Below are 21,102 nucleotides of genomic sequence, written 5' to 3'. Positions count from 1 at the left end.
CCTCAAGGAAACCTTCAGGCGTGCTACTGAAGAGGTGATGCTGGCCTAGATGCGATGCTATACTTTTTACGATACTTCTTTTTCAAACTGAAAAACTTTTCAGATAATACTTTAGTTTTGGTTTTTAGAAATGGTTTGTTCTTTGGTTCGCTTGTTCAGCCACAAGTCATTTTTAACATTCAAGCATCGCTTGATCAGTGTTATGAAAATCAAGACGTATTTTCGGCTTTGGTCATGAAATATTTTATGTGAGATTCTAAGATAACTTGTGCTGACTCCTTATTCCTATATCCTTCTTGGTTTTCCCATAGGCAATGACATCATCCAAACCAATCAAGCTGGTGATCTGTGGTGGAGGCAATGGTGCTCATGCCTGGGCTGGTATAGCTTCATCTCAGCCAGACACTGATGTATGTGTTCTATCCTTGTTCCAAGATGAAGCAGAGAGATGGTCTAACTCTCTCAAGGAACATGACTTCACTGTTAACCTGTACAGTAAAGGAGAGTGCTACAAGAAGCTGAAAACCAAACCAAGACTGGTTACTAAGAAACCAGAGGAGGTGATTCCCGGATGTGATTTCATCGCTTTTGTCATGCCAGCCTTTGCGCATGAGCAGTACTTAAACGCGATCAAGCCATACGTAGAAGCAGGAATGATTATTGTAGGACTTCCAGGACAATCAGGGTTTGAATTTCAAGTCCGTGGAATTCTGGGACAAATTTCTTCACAGATTACTATTTTCAATTTTGAGTCGCTGCCATGGGCAACACGAATTGTGGAGTTCGGCAAATCCTCTAACGTGATTGGTACCAAAAGCAGTCTCATTGGTGCTGTGCAGAAAAGCCAAGTACAGACACCCGAGAATCCATGTTCAGTGATACAAAGGCTTCTGGGTGAGCACCCTGTTCTAAACGTCAAGGGTCATCTGATTGGTGCTTCTCTGATGTCAATCAATGGATATGTGCACTTATCCATCTTGTATGACTGCTGGTCTAACTGGGATGGACAACCAATAGATGGGCCACCTGCGCCATTTTACCTTTCTATCAACAACTCTTCTGCTCAATTGATGAGTGATATGTCTGATGAAGTTGTGGCTATTGGTGAGGCTGTTGCTGAACAGAGTCCAGAGACAGACATGTCCCAGGTACAACACATCCATGACTGGTACAAGCGGTGCTACGATAAAGATATAGTTGACAAAACCACCCTTTATACTTGTATCAAGACCAACAATGCTTACAAAGGCTTGAATCAACCCATGGTCAAAACAGAAAAAGGTAAGTTTGTACCGGATTTTAAGTACAGATACTTCACTGAGGATATTCCATATGGTATCATAGTAATGAGAGGTATTGCTGAGGTAGTGGGTGTGGCCACACCCCATATTGATAAAGTCATCACTTGGGTACAGAAGGTAATAAACAAGGAATATCTTGTGGATGGGAAAATCCAAGGAAAAGATGTAAAGGAGACACGAGCACCTCAGAGATATGGGTACACTACTCTGAAGGAGTTGTTGGGACAGCAAACTCAATAGAAATGAGCAAAATATTAAATGGATTTGATTGGTTGATATAGTACTTAAGGTATTAGGATACGTTTACGACCACTATGCGCGCAAACTTAAATAACGCGCTGGCTTTATAGTATAACACAAACAAAGTATACATTTTCTGAAAGCTGAGTAAACATAGTTTATGAAGAAATCTTCAAAATACGATTTTTTCAATTGTTGTTCACATTATTGTCCTCCAAGCGAAATTTGACCATGCCTCAGTGAAAACGTTAACGTACACGTACATTTTAAGCAATGTTTGCGAAAAATGTCTTAACATACTCAGGAGAAAATAAGCTCCAAAACTGTGTCCCAGATTTTTGATATCTGTTTTATGTCTCTCGTTATTTTTGATCAAAGTTTGGCGATTACTTTTGGTGTGTTGTTTAGAGTAAAAAGCGTCATAACTTTGGAAAGAAATTAAATTTCAAAAATCGGAGACACCCTTTTTTGGATCATGAGTTACTTTTTAAACTCTCCAAATTTTAGAAAAATCGAATGAAATCCAAAAAAAAAAAAAAAAAAAACGAGAAAAATGCATTTCTTTGTTTGGAGCTGGAAGCTGCAGGGAGCCACGATGGTGTTGGTCAAAACACCTTGAGCCTTCCATTTTGTCATCACTTGTCAAATTATCTGTTGTTCTGGACGATCGCAATTGTAGGATCTTTTTACAAGGACAAAAGGAGCATTTGGACTCAACGTTATTGCAAGCGACGGGACATTTCCGGTCTTGATAAAGTCATGATTTCGATTCGTCTCAAAATTTTGGTTTTTCCAATCAAAAATTGCAAGAAGTTTCACTAACATATGAAAGACAAAAGTTTAAAGTTACGAAATTTCAAAAAAAAATTTTTTTTCGAGCAAATCGTCATTTTTCGTATCCTAATACCTTAATAAATAGAAACGCGTGCGCGTGCTGTGTGCAGTTGTAAAGCACACGGGGGTCGGACAGGGTATTCGTAGGGCACGAGAGAAATTAAACTTGAAGCAAGATGCGTAGCACTGCCACAGGGAGCCCGGCTTTGGAATTTGGACATGAATAAATAAATCAATAAAGTGCTTTGGGTTTCGTGTTGAGGTTTGAAAGGAGACGTTAATACGTTTAATTTCCGGTAATCGTACTACCAGCAACTTGATAGCAGATTAACGTAACTTGTCATCGCTAATCACCACCGCAAAGTACAGCAGTGGCGCAGCTTAACGCGGTTGAACTGAAAGCATGTGAAGGCACTGCATGCAAGATTCTTTCGTTTTTCTATTTCTATATATATTGTATCATAATTGAATAAAGTTTGTCGTTATGCACCTTTATCACACGGTCGCCATCATTATTTTTTCACTTAATGAAAATAGAAACCTTGTTCACCCAAATCAATTTATTCTCAAGCACTTGAATGCGACGCAACGACTAGTGGAATCTATTGTACAAACCAACATGCCTACTGCTAGTCCATACACTGGCCACTGCTTTGACCGCTTCACTTGTTTTTCTAGAAACATAACAGCGCCCGGCTCTTTTTCTCGAAAGGGGCATGGGCAGAAACGAGTGGGGGGCGGGTACTTATTTGTGCGTGGGGAATGGGAAATGCTGGCCCCTTTGGTTCAATTCTCGAGTCCAGAGTCTTCTGTTGGTCAGCGGGCTGTGGCCGGTTACCAGGCACTGATGACAGGAAGGCGCTGAAGGACAGTGGGTACGAGCTTGCTTTGGGTAGACATGTAGTAGTTGTACTGCCATATAAACATATATAATAGAGAGAGAATATACCGAGAATCGATAGCCATGCAGCGCAGACGCAATCGACAAGCTCTCAATTGTAAGAAAATAAAAATAAATGCATTGTAGCCAATATTGCATACACAATTATATCAAATGGATATGAATGTCTCTTTGCATAAAGGTACGTTAAAACAAATTTTTCCGAGGTTGTTCCGCAGGTCTTGCGTGTTGCGCAGGTCCCGCCTTTCCTCGCTCCATCAATCCACGGTTTACAAACACCCCGATCGAATAAATGTCGTATAGATACACGGTACAGTATGCCGTTATACAATGAAATCGCTCCCTATTGTCATTCAGTAATTCATCCAATTTCTATGGTATTATACGGTACGGCTTAATCCACTCATGATGCAAAATCGATCTAAGCCGTAATTATAACCCGGATGAACCGGGTTTCCTGTGTTTTTCCCACAGTCCTTCGCCAGCAGGTACTAAATGTTGTTTTGATAAATTTGACGCTTCATTTCTTTTCAGAAAAAAAATATCGCGATTTATAGCTCTTTCAATCAAATATTACACGTCCCAAACCTTCACATCAATAATGGGACTATCCAACAGCCATATATTGGAGTATGAGGCAGCAAGGAAGTCTTTTTCTGAGTATGATAGAAAAAAACTAGACGAAGTTTTCAATAAGATGTCAAGCGACAATGGGCGTCATGTTAAAGTGATAGAGAAAGAGCCTTTCCAGGTAAGATTATCCCATTCAAAGACACCTTTAAATATTCGTGGTTAAGTCTAATATTCTATGGCTTTGTGCCACGTAACAGTTTCATGAAATTCTTCTCTTTATGAATAAAGGTACTTATTTTTGAAGTACAAAGCACACGAATGCTAATAAGAACGATTTCTTGCACAAATAAGCATTGGGTGGTGATAATTTCTTCTGTAAGAAATCTATTCATGAAGGATAAGAGTTTATGACGTTATAAAGCTTCATATCAGAAATAACGATTTTATAATATTGAGTGGTTAATTCGTTATCTTTTTTTTGAATGACATTTTCATGATAACTTTCTTAATTAGTAAATTGATATTCCTCATGTCTCAGTTTCATTAGCTTCACTTTCTATGTATAAAATTCTCATCAATGATAAATATTATAAAAATATTACCAAAAACATTCTCAGAAAATGTTTTTGACAGTAAATACCTTTCTTTTGCGATTGTGCTTGTTACTTTTTCAAAGATTCAATCATGTTGTTGATGTAACCTATATATGTTAAATTTTCATACATTAAAAATTAATTAATGTGAATCAAATGGATCAATGATATATGGCAGCCATCTTGCCAGGGAACAAAACAAAACAAAAATGATGGAAATTATATAGAGTTTCTTGTGTTTGTCTTTCTTTTATGGGTAAAGGTGATTGATGTGTCATATAAATTCATCTTTTGTTGTATTCTCTTGTGTTGAGCTGTTAATATCATTCAACGTCACTATGGTAACATTGCTTATATTTGACCCTGGATGCCCCACAATGCCTTGCGATCCAAGATGGCTGCCATATCATCAAAGTAGCCAATATGTATTATAATACGATTATGATTGAATTTGTAATTACGAAAAAGTGGTGACTGGTTTTCACACAATATTGTCTGGTTGGATATCATTATATTTTATTTTTTTCCAGTCCGGTATCCTAAAAAATCGTGCGTTCAGATTGGCTGTTTGAGCAGGCGGTATTTTGTAAGTATCTGCCCATGCTCGCGGTCCAGTATCCTTTGCCACTAAACAACAAAACAAAACGATTACAAAAACAAGTAAAAAAATACAGGAAAAAAATTAATAAATTATTTATCGTCCTATAGTCAGTCGGGATAGGGAAAACTGTGCCCTAGGTCCGTATATTCAAGACCTCGGGCACAGTTTTTCCCTACCTGAACCTCCTGGCCAGTAAATAACATATATATACACTGGTAAATATTCCACACCATTAAAAATACAGCCAGTAAGGTGCAGTGCAGCCAGTAAGGTGCATCAAATCTAATTGCCTTTGAGATGGAATGAAATTCATCAATAATGTCTATTTAAAACATGAAATTTAATTCTTCCGCTTGCAGTAAACCCAATGAAAGCATGCATTAATAAAAGCCGGCTAAAGCACTTGTATGTTTCTATCCATACTTTAGCTGCTGTAATATTGATGTAGCTAAAGTTTGACGTCTAAATCATTGCTGATTAATTCATGTGACTGGCTCAGTCAAATTAAATTTTCTGTGAATCCAATTGGTTCAGACATTGCACTTCTCTTGTAGGGCATACAACTATTAGTTTAGACATGGCAAATGTTCGACATCTGAACTGGGCCTACAATTGCTGGAAATTTATTGTTTATTCAGCAGTGGTCAACCTTTCCTTCATACATCAGACATTGTGCACCATCTAGATTTTTCAATGGTGTGTGACAGAGCAGAAAAATGACAAGGCTGCTACTTTCAATCATTCATGCTAAAAACGTTTAGTGTTTCATTCGTGTCTCTTGTGCTTTAAACTTTTCACAAAATTCTGCTAACCTTGAGCAATTCTACTTCAAGGTATTAGCAAAAATGTTAGTTTTTGTGCTGATTAAAATATTATCTCTCCCAACGTTCAGGGCGTTACATCTCAAATACGCATTCCTTAAATTTCCCCAAATTTTGGTATTTTGTTAATCAGCCCCAAAAGAGCCTGTTTATGAAATATAAAGCTTATTAACGCATAAACGTCGAAAGTAGAACCCGTTTTTCTGCCCTGTCATGGTGTGTATTTTGTTTTATTTCCTAATATTTCTTTTTCATGACTCTTAATGTTTTAGAGCTATACCTCGTGGTTACTGCCAGAACAAGTCAGCAAGCGATTCTTTAAAGAAATGTGTGGAATTCAATCTTCCCTTGAGCAAGATGTCAAGGAATTTGAAGTAGGCAAAGAAGCCTTCTTCATAACTCTTTGTCATTTCTTTAAGAAAGGAAAGGAAGACAAGGCCAAAGTATTTCATCTTGTTGCATCCGATTCCAACTCTGTTACCAGTCCCGAAGTTGCAACTTTATGTAGGTTTCTTCTTAATGCGTATGTCACTGCATTGAAGTCAACGCAAATAGGAAAACAATGGAAAGTCGACTGCTCCAAAGAAGCAGAAGAAAGATTTGTGCTAATGGTAATTAAGACATTACTTGATGATAAAAAAGAGCCATGCTTGGTTTCGGTTGGTGATCTAGTCAGCTGGTTCACTAGATTTCCATTAGTAGAACACATGTTTGTTGCTGTAGTCAAAGCATGTTTTATTGACTTGGAGGGTATTGTTCAAAAACATCCACATGGTTTGAATGAAGGCTGTGAGGAAACCATCAAACATGTACATTATGAAAGGTGAGTTACTTGAAATGATAATGGAAATTCTCTTTTATTTTCCATTCCCAAATTACTTAATATAAGTCATTCTGGAGTTGCATGACGTGTTGCATTATGTTACATTATGTTACGTTACAACATTTCTACATTTAATTAGTTCTTTTTTCCGTTTTTCTCAGCTACATTTAATCCATTTTACTTTCCAGGTCTCATATCTTGATTCCTTGCAAACTTGAAGTTAATTTTGATGAAACTGCCACTCTCCTAGACATCCCAACCCTCTTGACCCTTAACCATGTTTTGCCGCCCGACCTGCGACACAGATGGAGGCTTTTATTTTCCACCAAGATCCATGGAGAGAGTTTCCATTCCTTACTGCATCAGATCACTCACCAGGGACCTACTATTGTGATAGTCAAAGACAGTGGAGGTCATATCTTTGGAGGGTTTGCTTCAAAAAGCTGGACAATCAAGTCACAATTTAATGGTACAGATTGAAAGGAATATTTTTTTAATAGAAAGGCTGGATAGATGTCCAGAGCTAGTCAGACATTTTTGTAAGCTAGTTGAACATCAGGATCTGTGTAATCTGTTGGTATCATTCCCATCACTCATCACTGCCACTATAACAATCATCATAACCATCACTATAAGTCATTCCGAGTTTAAGTAAAAGAATGGGTTAAATTGGTATTGTAGTGCATCATGGGACTGTTTGAGGGGACATATTTCCATAAGAAGGCATCTTTTTCATCCCTTAAAACATTCCCAAGATGCACTGCAAATCCAACTTGACCCAGTCCTTTATTTATTAACCTTTCCCTTGATACTATTATTGACATCCTTCTTTCATATCATCGCCACCATTAACCCAGAGTATGGTGTAAGACTAGTCATCACCTTGTAGAATATTGGGGTACAGCCTCTCCCTATACGGGAGGTATAGATACTTTGTAAAATGTATGTTACCTATAGTTACAGAAAAAAGTTACCTTTTTCAAACAAAAGAATGATTATTTACTTGCTTTAATGTTGGTTCAATTTTAGGGGATAGTCGATGTTTTTTATTCAGTCTCCAACCATCTTTAGCCATCTATCATCCTACTGGTTACAATGAGAATTTCATGTATCTGAACAATGGTATGCAGACTCTGCCCAATGGACTGGTAAGTTGATGGCATTCTTGCAATGTTTGCACAAATTACAAACAAACCTCCAGTGCACCATATACCATTCTTAAATTACCTTGAATGCGAGGCTAACATGGAAATACAAAAGGAATGCCTGACAAATTCCATTGCCAAAAAGCGCAATTTCTTTAGTATTTTAATGTTAGCCCTGCATCCACAATACTTTTGAGAAGTGTCCATTTTATCAAAATTAATGTCATGCACCCATAGGGTTTCTTTTTACTTAGTGCTCACACAATCAGTATACTTCATACCTGTATAAGTACCATGTATTAAAGAGGATATCTCCCTCCATTTAGTCATGATGTCCCATAAACATTTTTTTGTTCTAAAATTATGAATTATTTATATATTTTAGGGCATGGGAGGTCAGTTAGATTATTTTGGATTGTGGTTGGATGAGAACTTTGGCAGAGGCCACTGCAAAGGACAACCATGTTCGACATATGGAAACCAGCAGCTTTCTTCTAGTGAGGTCTTTCATGTCGATGAACTGGAGGTTTGGGGTCTTGGTGTTCCACCAGAGAGTCAGGTAACTTGTCCAACCATGGTCGTTGGTGGGTTGTTGGTTTGGTGTCAGTGGGTTGTTGGTAGGGTTTCAGTGGGTTGTTGGTAGGGTGTCAGTGGGTTGTTGGTAGGGTGTCAGTGGGTTGTTGGTAGGGTGTCAGTGGGTTGTTGGTAGGGTGTCAGTGGGTTGTTGGTAGGGTGTCAGTGGGTTGTTGGTGGGGTGTCAGTGGGTTGTTATTGTCTGAACGTTTGTCAGTTACTTTGCTCAGCAGTAATACTTAAGCTTCTAATGCTGCCATAATATTTCTATATCAGTATTTCTTTATTTTCATAAGTCAAAGTTGATTCTCCATCATCCAATTTGTTCACAGCTATGGCAGCGAAGTGTCTTAGACACAGAGGTTGAAGCCAAGGCATTCTTGGAAGTAACAGGGAAAGAGTTACACAGTGCAGGGTTTAGGGATCCAGAACCATCTGAGTAGGCCAAACCAAATGTATTTTGAATATTGATGGAAAATTATAATTACAGTGAAATTCAATGTATTTATGATATACTTTGAAAATTCGTATATAATTTGTTTGGTGAATGGGAAAAGGGGATCAACAATGTATGGCTTACCAATCAATGCTAAATATTTCATGATATGACTAAAAAGATAAATCATATTATTAACATCATTTATGCCCAGCGGACATGTATATATGTATTAAACCAGGGTTAACAATAGCAACCTGTTAATAGAGGTTGACCAATATTTGCACTTTACTGTCCAAATGCCTCTTGGGCTACCAGTCACATGACTAGCGACATGTTTTTCATTCTTATGTGGCTGGTCTTTGTTCCTGGCCATTAGGGATGGATCATTAAGTCCCCCACAGATGCTTTCAGTGTCATCACGCAACGGGGAGAAAGCGTTGCGTGACGACACTGAAAGCGGCTGTGGGGGAGAATAGGATGGACCATTAAATCCCTCCAAAAATATCCAGGAAGTACTTGACCTATGAAAACAATATGGTGCAACCTCTCCTTTCAGAAAAGAAAGCACGGCATGCCTGAAAAGCAGTGTAACTGAGTCGTTTACCGTGGATAAATAAAGTTAATTAATTAATTCATTCATTCATTAATGAATGAAAAAACTGTGTGCAGGGGTCGTTACAAAAAAATTTGTATCATGCGACATACATTCCTGCAATCCTCCCCTTGATTACATAATGGTCAATCCCTTAAGTAATATTTTTAGCTTTTTAAATGATAGAATGTGATAATGGTCAATACATTAGTGTTGACACATAATAGGTGGTAATAAAGTGCTCTTGCTTTTAAAATAATAACGCATGTCACTGCTTCAAAATGGTGATAGAATAATCAACTCAGACTAACATTAAAATTGAACACAAATAAATTACTATTAATTGATTATTAAAAAATATATCAACAATAGTATAATTGGGAAGAATTTGGAACTTTTTTATCATATTTGATATAGTATTTTATAAAAGGTTTATTATATCATTAAATTATGCAATAGAGGGAGTTAAATATTATGTAGACTGTAAAACCAAGTGTGCTAATTAGACTGTAAAAAACCAATTTCAAGTTTCAAATTTCCACTGTATTTCTTTTACTCATTTACGCAGTGTTAAGTTGTGTAATAGACCAATTTCCACTGTATTTCTTTTACTCATTTACGCAGTGTTAAGTTGCGTAATAGACCAATTTCCACTGTATTTCTTTTACTCATTTACACAGTGTTAAGTTGTGTAATAGACCAATTACCACTGTATTTCTTTTACTCATTTACACAGTGTTAAGTTGTGTAATAGACCAATTTCCACTGTATTTCTTTTACTCATTTACGCAGTGTTAAGTTGTGTAATAGACCAATTTCCACTGTATTTCTTTTACTCATTTACACAGTGTTAAGTTGTGTAATAGACCAATTTCCACTGTATTTCTTTTACTCATTTACGCAGTGTTAAGTTGTGTAATAGACCAATTTCCACTGTATTTCTTTTACTCATTTACGCAGTGTTAAGTTAGCCTTGATTTTAAATTTTTATTTAATTTTTTGACATAAAATTTCCAAAACAAATCAAAATTGTATTTTACCTTTTATTTGATAATTATTCAGCATTGCCTCTTTACATAAGTATTACTAATGGCCAGCTAAATTGACCTTCAGAACAAACTCAAGGTCAACTGATCAGAATTGAGGATTCGAAATAATATTTTGATTAGCATTTACTATTATTTTGTACGCCTCTTACTGACATGACGATGAAGAAGTACAGAAGAAACAAAGAATTATGAGCCATTATAAAAATTAATGTTTATTCCTTAGAAATTGCTATCTTAAAGCTAACCAAAAATAATTGACCCACAAATTATTCCTTTTGGGGAACAAGATCAACTCAGCTGGAGTGAAGCTAAGTCCTAAAGGAGGGAGGGACCTGTTAAAAAAATTAAGGTTTTTGAGGAGAAATCTTCATCCCTCCCCTCAGCATATTAAATGAACTTTCCCTAATCTATGGGGGAGGGGGTGCTCCCCATTAATGAATCTCCCCTTCCCTCCCAAGAACACATATAACAATTGAATTACCCATAGAAAAAGGGTAACAGGTACAAAACCTGCATATGTCCCATCACCATCATTCATGCTTGATTATTTTTCCCATGAAAATAAATTCTTCATAAAGTTATCTAGCATGATGGTAATAGGTCATTTACTACCGCTACCAGAATCTCTTGCAATTTTCCTTCCCTTCAGTTAATTAGCACCAATTGTCTTACTATTCTCTTGAGAGAATATGAATTTAAATAAGAACATTTGCAAAGCATTTTGGTAGTAGTAATAAAATGACGCCATCATGCTAACAACCTATTGTGTGCTTTATGACTGCTGGTTGACACTTGTTACACTTTGACAGTCAGCCAAAATAATGTTGGCTGATCATTGGCTGTACTTCTTCCTACAGCAAGTCTCAAAAAAGCTTTAGACTGTTGGCTTATGCATGGCAAAACATTGGTCCTGCATAAGGCTGCATTCATAATGTATGGCAGAGTGGGGGGTGGGTAGGTGAAACTTAGGGGGGATGGGAAAAATTTTTACCAGTAAAATTGGGGGTTTGAAAATGTTTTTCAGAGAATTGGGGGGGGGATGCAAAATGTTTAGAAGAAGCTACAAGAGATTGCCCGGGGGGAATAGTTATTTTTTGGGGGACTTCAAAGGGGGGTCTTAAGAATTTTTTTGTCATTTAAAAATTTCACCTGCACCCCCCCCCCCCCACCACTCCCCTCTGCCAAACATTATGAACGCAGCCTAAGTTGACTGTTGGCTGATCATTGCCCAACAGACACTCGACCGATAGCAAACAGTTGGTAAAAGGTCAACATATATGATCATTTAGCCAAGTGTTGGTTGACATAAGAACTTTGCCTGGTCATAAAGCACACAGTAACATCTAACATTTAATTTCGTTATCCTTTATCAGCATAAACCACCAGCAAATTCATCTTCCTCATCAGGATTCGTTAATGCTTTAGCAGATTCTTCTGTCTTTTCTAATTCTGTGTCCAACTGTTCATCATCATCATCTTCATCTTCTTCTTCATCCTCATCTTTATTGCTATAATCTTTTTCAACACTCTTTGGTTTGTCAAACAATTCATTTTTAGGTTTATTTGGTTTTGATGGGTTTTCTGGAAAATCTCCTGGAACTCTCAGGGAACGGGCTAGTTTTGCGATCTGATGAAAGAAGGAAGAGTATGAATGATTAATTAAATTAAACAGTTTTTTGACTGACATAGATTCAACTTGCTTGTCCCATCATTTATTTCTAAAAAAAAAAGAAATTAAGAATGACATACCTCATTGTCCAAGTATGTAAATAAAGGTTGAGATGTGCAGGACTTCAGTCCATCAGCATCACCCTCATCAAAATATTGCAATATTCTTTCTGCTGCTTCAGCTTCTTCTGAGCTGCCAAACCCTGGAATACTGTATGTGGAGTGAAAAAAGATATGTTACTTTGGCATTCCAAATGCCATTTTCCATTTATGCTCTGGCTAAACGAGGAAACATGTTTCCTTAAATGTTTCAAAAGTGGCAAAACTTTGTTAGTAGAGTGACCACAGTAAATCCTTGAAACACTTATTACTAAATAGTACAAAATAGTGCTAATTAATCAATAGAAAACAATGGAATTTGCATGAAATTGTGCTATTTGGTGTTACTAAAGTTTCACGGATTTACTGTGGTCACTCTAATATTATCTTGATTACCTGAAGGAATCTTTGTAACATTTATCAGCAGCAACATAATCGCTCTCATGAAGGTACACCACCACCAGACCTAACACTGTCTTGTACATCATGGCAAAGTTCTCTATACTGCCGTATAACTCTAGAATTTTCTTCTTAACTCCAATGGCTTCCTCATACCTAAAAGACAAAGTTACAACAGTCAGCTCTAAGTGAGCAAAATATAATTTTGATGTTTAATGCAATTTTGAATACTTTATTCTGGAGAGCCTTGGTATCATGCTAGAATTTTGATACCTTGAACATAGCTTATTGTAAACATTATGCTAGAGCATACCTTTTTGTTTTGAGTAGTAGCCTAACAGCATGTACCATTGGCTCTATTCCTTCTCTTATCTTATCTTCTCCCTGTAGATATTTGGAAAGTGATCAAAAAGAGTAAATCATTTTAACATATTCATTTGCATCAACAATATAATCTTTCTCAAATCCTTAGCTCTAGGCTAATCAAAGTAAAGGCAGGGCTAAATCACAGATTAAATTGGAATTAATTTAGAGTGTTTCTTGCTTTGCTTTGCTTTGCTTTGCTTTGCTTTGCTTTGCTTTGCTTTGCTTTGCTTTGCTTTGCTTTGCTTTGCTTTCCTTCCTTCCTTCCTTCATTTCTTTCTTATATAGTAAATTGAGTAGGTTTTCTGTATTCTGACAATGATTTGGAAAGGTCATTCTCACCACATTGAGATCCCCAGCAGATAAAAACATGTTTATGGCCTTGCTAGCTTCCATTCCTTCACACATCCTGAACGAAAAAATAAGAACATTTTAAATATCAAACCAAGCTCTACCAACAACAACATACAGTATACCTTTATTCCTTGTGGTGCAATGTTTTCCCATTACAGACCACGTGTCATTATCTCAAGAGTATCTTTCTTTGTTTAATGTTGCATGTGGGATACAGCTTAAACAGAAAAGCTAGTGTCAAGGGAATGACACATGATATGTAATGGGAAAACATTACACTACAACAAATAAGGTATACTGGGGAAATTTGAAGCTTACATTCCCAATTTATCTATAATCATCTTGGATAATAAGGCAATGTGCTTTCTCCAGATATTAACATTTCAAACCAAATTCATCAATTTTTAATCTAATGACATCATACTTAGTACTCTATTTATCATCAACTAACTTACTTTCCTCCTCTGATGAGACACATAGCAGCTGTATCTGGGGATCCACTCTCTCTGTATTGCATCCTAAGACATGGGAATACATAATAGTCTTTGTTACTCTTCTGTGCGGATCAATAGAGGTTATTTATTGGCCAGGAAGTATGGACAGAGAAAAAGTGTGCTTGAGATCTTGAATATATAATCAGAGGCTGTCAATTTTCAAGACCAAGGGCACTGTCTTTCCCTATCCAGACCAACTTTAGGATGGTAAATAACTTATTTTTCCACCAGATAATTTTGCAAAGCACTTTCAAGCTTGTACTTACAAAACCTTCATGCTAAAAGAATTTTCTTTAAAATATAACACTAAGCCACTTCCTCTCATCCTTCTCTGTTTTTCCCTTTCCTTCCCATTATTGTATAGCACGCAAGTGTCATCTCTCCTCATCTCATTTCTCCAGCAGCCCTTGACTTACCCTGCTCTCTCTATCAGTTCTACAGCTTCAGATATTCTTTTCATTTCTTTGAGTACAGATGCTGCTTGTTCTAATGCTCTGTAGATCAGACAATATATTATTAATATCTATTTATAATTAATATTAAAGACTCTGGAAAATCATAGAATTTTGAACTTGGATTTCATTCAATGATTGGTTAAAGTAAACTACCAAAATGAGGGTTTCCCCAGACTCTCTAGCATTTTGTAAAAAATGAGCAGTAACAATAACAAGGTCCTAGTAGTTTAAAGTGATTCTAATCCACTGCTATGTGAGAGTTATGATTATTTTCTGAAAGTACAAATTGAGTAAAACTTGTAGAACTTCAAACCACAGTATTACTTCAATCTAATTTTAGATTTTTGGGACTCCTGTGTTTAATATTTTAAGACTTGGTATCCCTGTGGTATTCAAAATGGCAGCTTCTTCAAGAAAGCACAGAGAAGTGCAAAGATGGTTCTTTTGAATTCAGAAGCCATAGAATTCTCTGGAATACCTTGAACCAGTAAGATATGGTAAGCTCAAAGTTTTTTTTCTTAAAATGTCTTAATTAAATATGTATACTGAAAGTAACACTACAACTGGGGAGGTTTTATAGTGATAAACTTTGGAGTAAAACTTACTTGGCAGAATGGAAAAATCTTGTTTAAAAGTGAAAAAAAGTAGTTAAGGAAAAAAATTTCTATTATAGATATTATATCAACATAATACCCCAGATAATTGCACTAGTATAGTGACTTTGATTGTATCAACTTTGATAATATTAAGTACTAGACTTTATGGTTCTAAACTTGGTAACTAAAGAATGACAAACTAGTCATTCAACATCATTCAACAGACAAAAGATACGAATTGTTGTTGTAGTATGCCTCTGCAGCTTTCTTGAAAGCATCTTCAGCCTCTGGATATGAACGACCAGCTTTGAAACTATTTCCTAAAAATGTTCAAATACAAAGACATTTTCATGAAACTCTTGAGCAGTAGTCCACTTGCTTCTCACCCCTTGGGTCTTTGATTCATGCACTCTACATTATGTACATGTGAGCAGAGTTTTTAAGATCTCTGGATCCTGGATCTCTCAAATTTAATCTGTGAGTTAGCTGTGCCTTGACTTAGAGCAGCCAAGAGGTTGTTTTAGGGTTCAATCTGTGAGTTAGCCATGCCCTGTCCTTACATCAGCCAATGGGTTGTTTCAGTGTATTTAATAAAATTTGCAAGTTGAACTGATTCATATAACTGTACATAATGTTTCTAGACATTGCGGTTGTGATGTTTTAAATGTGCCAGCCATTTTAACAATAGGTTTTATCACTATACTTGTTCAATAGATAAATTCTGGTTTGCAGTTATATTAACGATGAATCAAAACCAACCTATATGTAGGTTAATTTTGTTTTTTATGAGTTAAACGCTCAAGACCTTTGCATATATCAGAAATTTTATTTAAACATTTAAAAATTCCTCTTATGAAAAATATATCTATATGATGCAAAAAAATATCATGTGATTCATCGATATCATAGACAAAACTAAAATTAAAATCCCCATAATTCTGAGCAGCTTAAAATGTTGTTTTGGTGGCTTTAATGTCTAACGGTGTCCCTGGGGAGGGGAGAGAGGGGGAATTAGCTATACCTACCAGCCTTCATGTATCTGTCTGCAGCACTATCCAGATCAGGTTTCCACTTTAACCAGCTTGTTTTCATGCTGAATCAAAACAAACAATAAGCCAGAGTCAGTCTTGATGTACTGAGATTTATATCACCCTGGATATTACAAAACGAAAATTCTACTTTCACCATGTTATTGTTATATTTATGAGATATCCTTCAATAAATTTCGGCGAATTTTTGAAAGCGGGTACAAATCAAGACCATTCACAATCAGTTCAATTAAGATATTTGTGAAATGATCATATATTATGAAGTTTCGTCGATGAGAAAAGGAGCTAAGTACGAAAATCTTTGTAAGTTCAAAAGAGCTTGACGAAGAGGAAATGATGAGTTGATGTTTTCATTGTCCAAAATATCCCTAATCTCTATCACGCGAGGGTGAGGGTGATCATTATGGAGTATTGATTTATTAGTTTATTGCTTTTTGAATCAATCGCTTTAAAACTCACCTTTTTTCGGCCTCCCTCATAAACTGTAGTCCTTCTTGGACTTTTCTCTGTTGAATGGCCGCCATCTTGGATTTTGTATGGAAACACCGCTGACTGAATTTTTGATTTTGTTTTAGGGACGGGAGGGTGACAAAAATTTATGTACTGGAGGAGGCGTTAGGGTGGGGAGGGTGTAAGGAATCTGAAAAAAGATTGGAATATATATTTAATCATATCTGCACGTACGAGTTCTAGTATTTTCACGGGTCATAGGGCTATCTAGTCTCATCAGTCTCATTTTCATTCTGGGTTATGTAAATCTACTAGGTATTTGATAATTTCTTTCGAATAAAATACTTTGTTACAAAATAAACATTTTTTTCTGTGTACACAAGGATACAAGAATATAAGCCAGGTTAATCTTTGAGTGCTTTATTTTCTCTACGTTTTTCATTGTTTGTTACTGGAATGACTCTTCCAGATTCTTCTTTGGTCAGAGGCGTGGCAGAGATGTTTATCGACCTTTAGCGCGGTCTTCTTTTTCAAATGTACAAACTAAGTGTTCATTTTATGACATACAAACAATATTTCTCTGTTACTGAAGGAGAAAAAATAAATCTATTTATTTGGTAAGAAAAGCCCGAAGCCCTATCTACAGCTTTGTTTATTATTACATCACTGTTGCAGAACTCAAACTCCTGAAAAAAAAGGTCACTACGTTTTTTCATATGGTAAAACTTTTAAATGAATGATCTTTGGGAGCATTAAAGGACCTAAATAAACTGCTATTATTATATTATTACTTGCAGAAGACAAACTCCAGAAGAAAAAACATCACTGCATTTTTTTATGTGGTATAAATTTTTAATGAGTGATCTTTGGGAACACTAAAATACCTAAATAAACTGCTAACCATTTGCTTGGAGTCTATTTTTCAATATTGCTTGCAAAATGTCAATATTTTGGCTCAGAAGTAGCAATTTTTGAATCCATTTTGGATGTAGGAATTAGCTTATGTAAATAGGGTAACTTTAGCCAACATAACTGGCAAACCATAGTAATATATGACGCTTATGTGAAATCCTTATCATTCTAAGACATGTACGAAAAAGAATTAAACTATTCTCTTTAACTTAACTATTTATTTCAAGTGCCTCTGATTCATGAAACTGTCCAGATATTTAAAATCGTGTTTAATTTGAGGAACATTTTGGATATGATTTCTGGACGCGAAGGTTTTGTTGGTTTTGGCCCCAAGTCACGCAAGAAAAGTAACCAGCCAATCAGAAGCGAGAAAAACAAGTGTGTGGGCAGTAACGCTTATATATATATATACCTGGTTTTCTGAACAGCTTTCATCTTGTGAAGAACAAAAGTTTTTCAGTTCTCGTGGTTTCTCTCTTTCTTTTCAATTCACGATCGCCATGTCTGACGCCGCGCTCCAAACAGTTTTCAAGTCTTTTTGTGCCTTTGGCGGTGGAAAAGACGCTCAGCCATTAATGGATAACGCGAAGTTTGGGAAATTATTCCGAGATTTGAAATTATACGACAAGAAGTTTACCTCAACCGACACTGACATTATCTTCAGTCGACCAGAAGTGAAAGCGTAAGTCAAACACGATCATTTTTGTCTTGAAGCTTGCATTACTATGAATGCTATTTTTATTTCCCGTTGACAAGAGGTGTTTTCATTTTGCAGTAAAAGCGAACGAAAAATCAACTTCGATCAGTTTAAGAAAGCTCTGGAGCTCTGTGCCGAGAAGAAGTATGGAAATAAGAGTGATGTAGGCAAGCTTATCGAGAAGATCTGCGCAGGGAAAGGCCCTGCTGCTGTTGGAGCTACGGTAAGCATGCACATGTTTTCCTTTTTTCTTCGATCGAAAAAAAGCGAGGTTTAAACTTCTGAAACTTCAGTTTCACACAAGGTGTTTTTATCGCTGATTTGTAGCTATCGCTTTGTTGATTGAGTCTTTCTAAGCTTCATGTGTGTTTTGGCAAAGTTAGTTCCACTTGTTTTACTAAAGGAGCTTTGTTTTCTCATTGGAACTGAACCTCATACCTTGATAAACAAGTCGACAAACGAGAGTCAGGAACGTAGTCACTTTTTATCTGTACCTAGCTCGAATTCATGAATTCTGAGCTAATCTTTAAGCAAAATTCGTACACAATAAATGTCCAAAACATTATTACTTTTGCGGTAAAACAGTTCGCTTTATTCGAACAAGGTGTTTTAGACAAATTCAGAGAAAACCATTCAAGTGTTTCTGTGTTTGAGGCGTCGGCCCACCGTTGCTGTGGTAACATTCCTTTGTTGTCAAAAGTGGGGTGATATATTCAGATTATAGATCAAGATTATATGCATCTTGTTTCTGCTAAGCTGAGCTGCAAAACCCTTTCTTTTTACTACAATTACGCTGTTAAAAAACATCAAAAATGTATTCATTGTTAAAGAAAATAATGGTTGTGCATTCAAACACAAAAAGGCCTCATAGTATTTTATGAATGGTTAGGTGAATCTATATTTATTTATCAATATATATTACAAAGTTCTGATAGGACTTCAGTTCTTTTGACATATAATCTTATTTATTTCATTTGGCTGCATGCTGTCAAATACTGACTTAAAGACCACAGAGCACCCTTCTTCCCTGTAGTCTTTCCCATGACTATCAGCATTATGTCAGTTCTTAGTAACACCCACAGAATAATTATGCAATTTGCCTTTGTCACCAAGTCTTAGGGGACATCAATCATGGTATATTGTATAACATATAATAACTCTTTATTCAATTGATTAATTACAAATCAAAGTTGAGCAAATTAAAATAACATCCTATAGTATAGACTACATCTCAAGGACAGTTTCAGAGAATCAGGTTGGGCAGCTGGCATAGCTACCCCACTTTGTAAGGGGTAAATGCAAGTTCTGAAGAGGAAGCTATATATGTGTACTGTCTTTTTCCCTAATTCACCACTCTATGCATGCGAAACCTTTTTTTAAGGATGCTGTGTACATTCTATGCTTAGCAATTCTGCATTCTATTTTGGGCAATTCTTTTTTTAATAGCTGTAATAATGTTTTTCCCCCTCAAGTACCAATATTTGATCATTTTATTTTGTCATCAATCCATACAGAAAGTAGCAAAAGTGGGAGGAGTGGACAGACTCACTGACACCAGCAAGTACACTGGTTCTCACAAAGAACGCTTTGATGAGTCAGGAAAGGGGAAGGGTATTGAGGGGCGTGTCGACCGCGATGACAAGGCTGCTGAGGGATATGTTGGTGGCTACAAAGGAAAAGACACCTATGATAAAAAAAATTAGAAAAATAGTATATATATTCAAGAACTGGTTTGATAGCTTATTCCTGTAATCACTAAGTTTACAGTCTATTTGACTGATGTATACTCATTCATGTTTACAACCCTTTCACAATATGATCCCCACATAGCCCTTGTTTGAAAACGTACAAACCCATATACACTTTAAAACACATTTGATAATCGTACAAACCCATATACACTTTAAAACACATTTTATAATCGTACAAACCATATACATTTTAAGACACGTTTCATAAACTTTTCAAGCTTTTTCACCCTTTCAAAAGTCGTTTATACATCTAACAATAAAAAAAGGGGTTTCCAAAGTTAAATCTCATTAGTAATAAAGTATGTACCTAAAATGTTTTTAAACTTACTGGTAACTTTGTAAACAACTTCATAAATTTTTAAACTTTATAGTAAATAAAGGGTACTGAGTGTAGTTTTTTGGTAAGATCATCCAGATTGTCAGAAAGATTTGCACTACATGGATTTTAACTTGGCATATTTATATCTTCTACATATTATAATGTCACTGGCTACCATATTATATCAACTTGTATTCCTTTTGATGGTTTTGAAGTTTAATTAAAGGTTGTAATAAGATGTTAAATAAAATGAATGCAGATGATAATATATTTGTGTTACTGGTATTTTATTTGTTCTTCATAGAGTGCAAACGATAGAGTGCAAACAATTAATCTGTGAAACACTAATTACTAAATAGTACAAAATAGTGCTAATTAAACAATAGAAAACAATGGAATTTGCATGAAATTGTGCTATTTAGTATTACTAAAGTTTCACGGATTTACTGTTGTCACTCTATAACCATGAAACTTTAGTAATACTAAATAGCACAATTTCATGCAAATTCCATTGTTTTCTATTGTTTAATTAGCACTATTTTGTACTATTTAGTAATTAGTGTTTCATGGATTAATGGTTTGCACTCTATAATGAAAGGACTTAACCTGTAATGTTTCATGGTTAATGGACCCTTCATTTTCATTGGGGGGAGGGGGTGGGGTGGTAGGATTCACTTGGTTACCCATACAATAAATCTGACCCCCTGCTCTTTGTTGTGGAATAAAAAATGACCCCTCCCTTGTTTTCCATTCTGTTTATTATAAGATTGCTATGCATCTCAAATTCTTGTGTGGCCGCCTCTTTCACCTGATGTTCTTAATGATTCCCCATCCCCCTAAAAACTCTGCTCACATGTGACCTGAGTCCAGAAATTGGACCCAAGACCCAGAGAGAACTGACAGATGAGTGCACTACCGCTATACCACCCTTGATTTCCTGGACATTACCAGTTAGCTATTAGTTACTAACTATACATTTACTAGTAGTTAGTATGAATTCGACATTTCTAT

The 21,102-nt window shown here is 36.0% G+C and overlaps 3 protein-coding genes and 1 pseudogene across 4 annotated transcripts; 3 read left to right on the top strand and 1 right to left on the bottom strand.

Moving 5' to 3' along the window:
• The first annotated feature begins 314 nt into the window (after window positions 1-314).
• Window positions 315-1,541, top strand: LOC148909419 (tauropine dehydrogenase pseudogene; annotated as a pseudogene).
• LOC116298750 (MTOR-associated protein MEAK7) lies at window positions 1,157-9,479 on the top strand. 2 transcript variants are annotated; one of them, XM_031707293.1, is made up of 7 exons: window positions 1,157-1,281; window positions 3,811-4,027; window positions 6,137-6,687; window positions 6,876-7,156; window positions 7,717-7,835; window positions 8,218-8,391; window positions 8,738-9,479. In XM_031707293.1, exons 2-7 carry the CDS (start codon window positions 3,878-3,880, stop codon window positions 8,846-8,848), a joined length of 1,386 nt encoding a protein of 461 aa, XP_031563153.1. In that variant the 5' UTR covers window positions 1,157-1,281; window positions 3,811-3,877; the 3' UTR covers window positions 8,849-9,479. The 2 variants fall into 2 exon arrangements, with proteins under 2 accessions (XP_031563153.1, XP_031563152.1); XM_031707292.2 differs by lacking the exon at window positions 1,157-1,281 and having other exon boundaries at window positions 3,760-4,027.
• Window positions 9,480-10,671: 1,192 nt separating this feature from the next.
• On the bottom strand, window positions 10,672-16,492 carry LOC116298758 (gamma-soluble NSF attachment protein). Its single transcript, XM_031707302.2, has 11 exons — window positions 16,422-16,492; window positions 15,939-16,006; window positions 15,149-15,233; window positions 14,923-14,940; window positions 14,279-14,356; window positions 13,824-13,886; window positions 13,357-13,423; window positions 12,965-13,035; window positions 12,649-12,807; window positions 12,235-12,364; window positions 10,672-12,112 (listed from the first exon to the last, which is right to left on the bottom strand). Exons 1-11 carry the CDS (start codon window positions 16,484-16,486, stop codon window positions 11,855-11,857), a joined length of 1,062 nt encoding a protein of 353 aa, XP_031563162.1. The 5' UTR covers window positions 16,487-16,492; the 3' UTR covers window positions 10,672-11,854.
• Window positions 16,493-17,743: 1,251 nt separating this feature from the next.
• LOC116298759 (tubulin polymerization-promoting protein family member 2) lies at window positions 17,744-20,359 on the top strand. The gene is made up of 3 exons (XM_031707303.2): window positions 17,744-18,006; window positions 18,100-18,244; window positions 19,536-20,359. Exons 1-3 carry the CDS (start codon window positions 17,825-17,827, stop codon window positions 19,722-19,724), a joined length of 516 nt encoding a protein of 171 aa, XP_031563163.1. The 5' UTR covers window positions 17,744-17,824; the 3' UTR covers window positions 19,725-20,359.
• Window positions 20,360-21,102: the final 743 nt, after the last annotated feature.

Source organism: Actinia tenebrosa, unplaced genomic scaffold, assembly GCF_029948245.1.
Source record: "Actinia tenebrosa isolate PJP-AT-01 unplaced genomic scaffold, QUT_ActTen_1.0 PGA_scaffold2__45_contigs__length_23673736, whole genome shotgun sequence".
Classification (NCBI taxonomy): Eukaryota; Metazoa; Cnidaria; class Anthozoa; order Actiniaria; family Actiniidae; genus Actinia; species Actinia tenebrosa.
The sequence above is the reverse complement of the archived record's forward strand: the minus strand, read 5'-3'. Positions and strand labels throughout refer to the sequence as shown.

Excerpts from the sequence above, each read along its gene's own strand:
- LOC116298758 (XM_031707302.2), bottom strand. The coding sequence starts at position 16,486 with ATGGCGGCCATTCAACAGAGAAAAGTCCAAGAAGGACTACAGTTTATG. Across the intron at positions 13,424-13,823 it reads TGTCTCATCAGAGGAGGAAA|GATGTGTGAAGGAATGGAAG; the intron begins GTAAGTTAGTTG and ends TTTTTCGTTCAG. Across the intron at positions 12,365-12,648 it reads TGTTACAAAGATTCCTTCAG|TATTCCAGGGTTTGGCAGCT; the intron begins GTAATCAAGATA and ends CTCCACATACAG.
- LOC116298759 (XM_031707303.2), top strand. The coding sequence starts at position 17,825 with ATGTCTGACGCCGCGCTCCAAACAGTTTTCAAGTCTTTTTGTGCCTTT. Across the intron at positions 18,007-18,099 it reads AGTCGACCAGAAGTGAAAGC|TAAAAGCGAACGAAAAATCA; the intron begins GTAAGTCAAACA and ends TTCATTTTGCAG. Across the intron at positions 18,245-19,535 it reads CTGCTGCTGTTGGAGCTACG|AAAGTAGCAAAAGTGGGAGG; the intron begins GTAAGCATGCAC and ends CAATCCATACAG.
- LOC116298750 (XM_031707293.1), top strand. The coding sequence starts at position 3,878 with ATGGGACTATCCAACAGCCATATATTGGAGTATGAGGCAGCAAGGAAG. Across the intron at positions 6,688-6,875 it reads AAACATGTACATTATGAAAG|GTCTCATATCTTGATTCCTT; the intron begins GTGAGTTACTTG and ends TTTACTTTCCAG. Across the intron at positions 7,836-8,217 it reads AGACTCTGCCCAATGGACTG|GGCATGGGAGGTCAGTTAGA; the intron begins GTAAGTTGATGG and ends TATATATTTTAG.